At 45.7% G+C, this 7,753-nt stretch overlaps 1 protein-coding gene across 1 annotated transcript in view; it reads right to left on the bottom strand.

Moving 5' to 3' along the window:
- Positions 1-2,027: 2,027 nt before the first annotated feature.
- LOC109290496 (transmembrane protein 132C-like) overlaps positions 2,028-7,753 on the bottom strand; it is a 178,436-nt gene continuing 172,710 nt past the window's right edge. Inside the window, exon 8 of the mRNA XM_019507099.1 lies at positions 2,028-4,958. Within this exon, the coding sequence (XP_019362644.1) occupies positions 3,762-4,958 (1,197 nt within the window). The 3' untranslated portion in view covers positions 2,028-3,761. The remainder of the gene's footprint in view (positions 4,959-7,753) is intronic.

A 7,753-nucleotide genomic window follows, 5' to 3' on the forward strand; every position in this document is an offset into this window, starting at 1 on the left:
GAGCTAGGGCTAGGTTATTTCTGCTCCCCGCGGGGCCCTCAGCAGCCCCTTTGCAGCAGGGATTAGTTGTATCCTGTGACCTTTGGTTGCTTGAATTTAAAGCATACGTGGAAGTGCAGTGAATGGCTTGTGCTTGTTGTCTTCCTGGTCTCACCATCAAGAAGCGTGACCTCTTTGGGAGTTGGGCTGGGTTCACTTACTGCTTGGGAACTGGATGGAGATTTGTATGGCCTAGTGTACAAGATGCAAGTCTACCCTCGCCTCTGCTTAAGACTAGCATGGCTAATGACTGCCCTCTGTTCTTAAAAAAGGCACCAAGGAGCAAGCAGTGTAATGAGTTAGGCAAACAATGGCCACTGCAAATCTCACGTACCATCCTCTGTGCAAGACGAAAGCCCTTGGGTAGTGCAGATTTCAAAAAGGAGTGGGTGGCACTAGGTGCCGAACTCCCATGGCTTCTCTCAGTGGCCTTTGGACATCTGCCTGCTTTGAAACTGGGTCTCTCACAGTTTTTATTCGGATGCCATGCTGAATCGAGAGCCAGACAAGGAAGGCACGCCACGCCGCGAACCAGCAACGGGATCCGCATTGCTCATGAATGAGCAGATATCACTGTTAGCATCATTCTTGTGCATTGCCCATGGGACAGGAAGTCTTTCCAAACACTCGCTATTGCAGACTAATCCAATTTCAGCTCTCTGGCATGCAGAGAAGTGTATGTTATATTCAAAATAATAACCAGAATGGGAAAGATGAATATTTCAATCCAGTACAGGGCATGCACTGTAAGCTTCCTATAAAAGACCCTTTCCAAAGGAGAGTAAATCTAAGCTGCAAGATACAGCAGTGTGAGAACGGGTATCCCAACGAGCACTTGTATCAAGAGAAGGCTGGAAACCAGTGTTTCTTCATGAGAAATTTGGAAAATGTTTTAATTTCCATGAAAAATGCAGTTTCTTGACAATTTGGGGAAAGGCACGCCTCTCCCTAGAGAACCCGCAAGATAAAGGCCACAAGATGGGGCCTGGCATAATGCCATCAGACCATGGTGAAAACACATACCGAGAGGACCAGCCTTCAGTAGGGTAGCAAGAATATTCTTGCTAACCAGCAGTTTGGTGCAATAGGGAGCTATGGCTTCCTGCTCTGAGCTGGCCAAATCTGAGAAGTGAAGTTGGATTCGGCTGACTCTGAGCCGAAGCACTGAGGTGTTGCAGAGACTGATCCTGGTGATTCGGCAGAGCCACCAGTGATCCAGCCTTGCAGGGGCTAACAGAGAGCATCGTCACAGGGGGCAGCTACCTTTCACACCGGATGTCAATCCAATGACCTGCTTAGTTTGGATCAAAAGTGATCCTCCTGCAGGAGTCCTGGCCAGATTCACTTGGAGTAAAATATTCCACCTAGGTACCTGCCAGCGGGATTTCTAGACAGACATCCTTCTCGTTCCCTTTCTCTTCCTGACTCTTCAGCCTCTGCTTCGCTCTGGAGGTGGCTTCATTTCCTGGGTAAGATGCAGCAGTCCCCTGTGGCTGGCTGATGCATCCCTTTGCTTAGCTTAAAATCAGTTTAGGGTCCTTTGGGATAAAAGGTGCTTTGTGTGTGCCGGTTATTATTCAGCGCAACGGCCCCATGTCTGAACCCATGTATCAGTCACAGGAGGAGGACAATTAATTATGACTGGGTGGCAAAAAAAGTTGCACGCCTCGGAAGCACGATTTCTGGAGTGGTTCATACCGATGATAAGCATGAAGCTGAGCATGATTAATGGTGACACTGCCACAAACTCTGCCTGCCTGCTGTCCCCTCCTGCCATCCATCATCGTCACCACGTAGTGGGTATGAAGAGGATTTGGTGAAAGGTTATAAGGGAAGATGGAGAGGCAGAGACAAGGGAGGGGTGGATCTCTGTGCCTATACTCTTGGCTTCAAGAAGCAGTTCGTATGCTTCCTAAGCAATGCAACAAGGGGTAGGGTTGTATTTTTGCCTAGCAAGAAAATGACAAAAACATCCCTCAAAAAAGAGGTTAACTTGTCAAGCCATGTAAAGCATTTTAATTACAATTTGTATAACATGTATAAATAAATATTACATTCTTTCAGTCTACAATGCATACTAGGCATATCTTGTTAAAACGCCCGTCTATGTTATCAAGTGGCAGGGTGCATTTTCTCCAAATAAAGGGGGGGGGAAGAAACCTACTGAGTTTAGTAATAAAAATATATATATATTGGAGTAAATGGGTCAAGACAGGGGTTGTCAGACAATGCAAATGCCCCCTGCTGACAGTCAAGACATAACACTGCTTTCCAAAAAGGACAGATGTGATGGCTTCCATGAAATCAAAACTGGTTTTGGCAGACTGTGGTTTGGTATTTGTTTGAGGATTTGTGTGTGTTTGTATTTGAGGATCTTCTTCAGACACATGACCGAACTCGTATTTTCTTAGTAAAAAGACCTGATTTACAATCTAACCTAGACTTTTCCCTGTGAATTAGTCCAACGATAAAAAATAGGAAGTAGTGCCTGATATTGCTTGATCCCAGTTCATTTGCATTTTTATCTCTTTAAAATGATATCATCAGCCTAACAGTCCAGCTCTCGCCATACAGAGAAACCAATTTTTTTCGGACAATCTCTTTGTAAGCATGGTTCCCAGCCTTTCATCCCATCTGACAAGAACTGGTGATACTCAAACAACGAGCAGAACAAATTACAGAGCGAGTTATACATTTATGGAGACAGCAAAGGATACAAATCAGGGCACCTATCTGGCCTTGGACGGTCTCACTTTTATGTACGGTAAGGTCATTCCCATTGGCTGTTATTTTTAAATGCAAACATAGAACAGCACCTTTTTCCCCTGGTGAAACATGGGAACTTTGGTTGTAGAAATTTTATTTGAAAAAAAAAAAGACAGAAATGCAAATAGCCCAAACCTGAAAGCAAATTTCGAATCTCCTTGAAGCAGAATAAGTGTCTACGTAGGGGGTCTGGTTGAGGATCATGCTTTTAGAGGAGACACTATGCTGGGACTCATCCTCTGAGCTCTTCAGGTGACAAGGAAGATTATTTAAAGCCAATTTAGGAATAAAATGTTTCTTGGTCCATTAAGAACTGGATTCAAATGAAAAAAGACTTGATTCAAAATAAAATATGAAGAGGGCAGTTCCAGCACAGGGGCAAATAAAAAAGTAGAAATACAAATATCCGATAATCTCTTTTTCCTCCTAATTTAATACCAAGGGCATGTCTTCATTTCAGATGGAGAAATAGAAAGCAACTGCTTGGGTAAGACTCTAAAACATCTCTTTGTGGGCCACACCTCAATATTTCTGATGTTTTATTACAAATAGAAACCAGGTGGGGTTTTTTTGCTTCTTTTTTATTGTTTTATTTCCCGCCCCCGCTCTCTTTATACAAATATTTTTGTACCTCATCTGTAATACTGCTGTTATTATGGTGTTGACCCATAAAATTGATTTTTACAACCTCACCTAGCCCAGTTTGTCATATTGGTCAATCCATTTCCTTGTTCTGTTACTTATATTCCACTTCCTTCTTAAATCTATGAATGATAGATCAATCGCATGGGGGGAAGAATCACGGACAGTTTGGCAGATTCCCTTCCCTGATTTTGGAAACGGCCTTGTCATGTGGTTTCCTCGGGATTCCCTCCCCCGCCCACCTTCCTGTCCCAATACAGACTGTAGAACTGAAGGCATCACGGTGTGGTTAAACCCATGAAACCAGAGAGGAGCTACACTTTGTCTTTGAACTTTTCCATGTAGTTTCTTATCTCTTTGGAGTCCCCAAGGTCCATGTCCTGACACACCCACTTAATATCATCATCATTGTTACTTAAGAGTGAGTTGACCGTGGGACAACCATCGTCGGGTGGGATGGTGGTGAACGTGGTGAATTTTACCCGCTTTCTTTTGGACGTGGGGGAATGCAGTGGTTCAGTTTTCTGTTCCTTCCCATGCTTGCCCCCTGAGTCAGCAGACCTATGGATCTGGGTCTGAATGTTTTTTTGAGTGCTACCGTTGAGGAGATGGTTGCTTTCCTCGTAACCGAGCCCTCGGTCGATGATAGTGGTGTGCTCGTCCGGTTGAGGCGACATATCTGCCGTGTTCTCCAGTAGCTCCGCCTCGTTCCCGAGCCAGACCCAGTCATGGGAGTGGGTCATGCTGGTCTGTCCTTCCACCAGAACCTGCTTGTGCCGGTATTTCAGTGCGAATGTTGCACAGTTTATTAGGAAGACTAAAATCGCCAGGCAGAAGACCCCCAGCAGGGCATACATCCCGATCTCCAAATCGCTAAGGCCCCTGGGTGTCTGCACCAGGTCATCCTCCTCCATGCCCCCATTGCTTCTGGGGAGGTCTACTTGAGCAGGGAAGTTGGTAAAATCTATAGGGATGTTCTGCAGTTGGCCGTCGTCTGAGAGTTTGCCTCCATCCAGACGGTTTTTAACGACTTTATTTTTGATCATGGATTTTGCTGTGGTGCTGACTTTTCTGATAGCGCTTTCCTCTCGCTCTGAAGAAGAGCTCCCATAATATCGCCCGTCCTGGCCATACCGCTCTTGATCTGACGCCTTTTGCCGCCGGTCGCTTGCGTGATTTTCAATCTCGTCGGGATCATAATCGCCGCCGGTGATGGGGTTGGCATCGTTCTGCCCAAACTTCACCTTGATGCTGCCACTGCCCACGGCCAGAATGCTTTTCCTCTTGGACTTCTGGCAGGCTTCGGAAATCATCATGTCGACTTTGATCAACGTCCCCTGCCCTTCACCTTCTGCTGCCACCACTGGCCACTTCAAGGCTGTGCTCTGACCGATCGAAACAACGGATTCATCCAGTGAGACGGCAGAGAGGGAGAAGTCCTTCGGGTCGTAAATGTCTAGTGGGGTAACGGAGCCGTCGCTGAACTGGATCCAGGTGCTCACCACAGCTTCCTGAAAAGACAGGGAAACGGTTAAAGAGAAGACTGAGAAATAAAGCAGCTCATCCCCCTGTAAGTCATCCAACTTCTCGGCTCTGAACGGCAGCTGAAGGAAAAGGGAGACAATGGCTCCAAGCTGCACTTAGAGCAAAGTGTGTCTTGACTGATGGGGCAGAAAATTGGTCACATTTTTCATGAAGGCTCTAGTGGTATCTTTCACTTAAATGTTTCGCGTAAATGGAAACATGAAATAATTGCGATGGGATGATAGTAATAACAACGCGCCCATTAGAAAGTGACAATTTACATGAGTTACGGTGCACGGGGGGGGGGGGATACCATCCCTGTCATATAAAAACCAAAGGAGGCAAAACAGAAATATGGCCAGAGGCCCTTGACAGAACACTTATTTTCCCAGGGTTTCCCATGCAAATGTGTCACTCGGGGCTGCCAACTGAAACAGGGCACGCGTATCGCTGCAGGAAAGAAGCAATGTCACGAGGCAATCGTTAAAGAGGAAAGAAAGAACGAGACCTGCAACACTCGTGTTACTCTGCTCAAGAAGTGTTTCTCTGAAGCTTGGCACACTTTCCCCTTGAAGACAATCATAAAGCCCACTGCATTTTGTGTCAGGGAGGGGAGGCTGAGATCTCCACGACTGCAACTGCACACAGCCTGGACTTAACTGGACTGTCTTTGCTCCCGGCAGGTAGCACTGTTAGAAGTCATCATTGGAGGCAAATACAATGGTCAGCTGTTTGCTGTTTGAGTCCCATTCAGGCAATATGGATATTTACTTCATGTCTCAATAGCTTTCTTTGCAGGAGAGTTCTTGATGCATTTCCGTCGGTGCGCGGCTGGCCCGTTTAGTCCGCAGATGTGCAGGCTGACTGCTAGACTGCAACTTCCCAGGCAAGTGAAGGCCTATCCCTCCCCAGATTTCCACTGCAAATGGCCTTAACAACTTTACACTCGGGTACATCGAAACAACCGACTGGAAATTACCGCTGGGGAAAAACGTCGCTACCCTGTTAATGTCCAATCATAATACAAATGTACACCCCGGTATTGTTTTCAGTCGGTCACAATTTGTTACACTATGGTTATAAGGAAAGGGAATTGCTGCCCATCTAGTTAAATTTAAAGCTTTTCAGTGAAAACAGCAAGGGGCATTTAGCTGGGCAGGAGGTTGGAAGGTACTGAATATTTAATTTTCAAAGTGCTATGAAGCTCTTCAGGGACCAAATGAGGGAAAAATGTATTGTGGCACAACAGGGAAGAGGGCAAAGTATTCAGCGATTCAAACGTGGTTTGCACGCAGGCGTGAAATTGAGCTGGATAGCTCTGAAACTTTTGCGGTGCTGAGAAGTGTGAAGGGGGCGGGGGGGGGAATTAAACCAGCACATCTTTCATTAGATAAACAACTCGGAGATGGTTGAGCAAGCTGAAGTGAAAGCTGCAGTGCATGACTTTTACTGACTAATATATGGTAAGATTTACAGTTTGGAAATCTCTAGTGGTGGCAAACTGACCTCTAGGAAGTAAGGCCATTCTTGCTGAGGAGTTGCACATGTTCAGCCTTTGCTTTAGCTAATTTTTATGCCACCGATATTTTGCGTCTCTATAAAATTTGGGTTTTTCCTTTTTTCTTATCCAGTAATGCAAACGGCAAAACAGCCACCTTCAATGGGAAGTACAATCCTCGTGAAAGTTCAAGCATAAATGCAAATGAGATGGAGGTCACCTACCGATACTGAGTTTTTCTGGAGTCACAGTATACAAGAGAGACCAAATGAGAAGGAAGGAGGGAAAGAAAAAGAAAAGAAAAGAAAAGACAGAAAAAAATCAAGTGACTCAGGAAACTGGAATTCAGCACTTAGTTTTGCCACATACTTTCTACGTGACCTTGGGCAAACCAGCGTTTCTGTTCACCAGCTGTGGAGTGCGGATAATTTGTCCTCCTTTGTCTTGCTTGCTTATGCATATTTGAAACAGGATAGTTCGCTTCCTATCTATGTGTACTGTCCTTTGCACAATATAACCCCAATCCTGCTCATGGTTTTACCTACTATCATACATAAAACAGCAACAGCGATGATTTTCTTGCACGCTCCTTCTGTCTCATTATTGCTTCCTTCGGCTCCGTCTAGTGCCTGCACACGCACTGTCCCTGTGGGTGCTCCGGGGCTCAAGCACCCACTGAAAAATATTAGCTGGTGCTCAGCACTCACGAGCCATTGCCGTGGCTGCTTGCAGATATTAAACATCCAAAAAACCCAAAATGGCACTTACTGGAAGCAGCAGCGCATTACTTCAACCCTGTAAAGATCGGGCACTTCAGCAAGACATTTTGGAGCTTTTAGCTAACGCTGATTCAATCAGCTATTAGATAAAAGCACCAAAAAGCTCCACCGAAGCACCCGATCTGTACAGACACTGCAGAGCCGGGTTGAAGCAATGCACTGCCTCATCTGGGCGCGCACCAGGCTTGGCGAGGGAACATGCTGAGTTTTAAGTGCCATTTTTTTGGAGTTTTATTTTTTTTTAGCAAAAACCAAAGTCAGCACCTATGAGTACCTGTACTATTTATCCTACCAGCATGTTGGTCTAGCCCTGGACAACCCAACGCTTGTGAGTCCCTTGTTAAAATGGTACCATTAAATTGCAGTGAAGACTGAGAGCTGAGTTTCAGACTCAAATGGAGCTGCCCCATCTCGGAGGCTATTTTTGTTTAGTGCCAGAGAAGGCAAATGCCTGGGGCTCAGGGCAGTTTTTGGGAGGAGTGGGGGTCCTCTACCTGACAAGCAG

Source organism: Gavialis gangeticus, unplaced genomic scaffold, assembly GCF_001723915.1.
Source record: "Gavialis gangeticus isolate Ggan-Ray unplaced genomic scaffold, GavGan_comp1, whole genome shotgun sequence".
NCBI lineage: Eukaryota > Metazoa > Chordata > Crocodylia > Gavialidae > Gavialis > Gavialis gangeticus.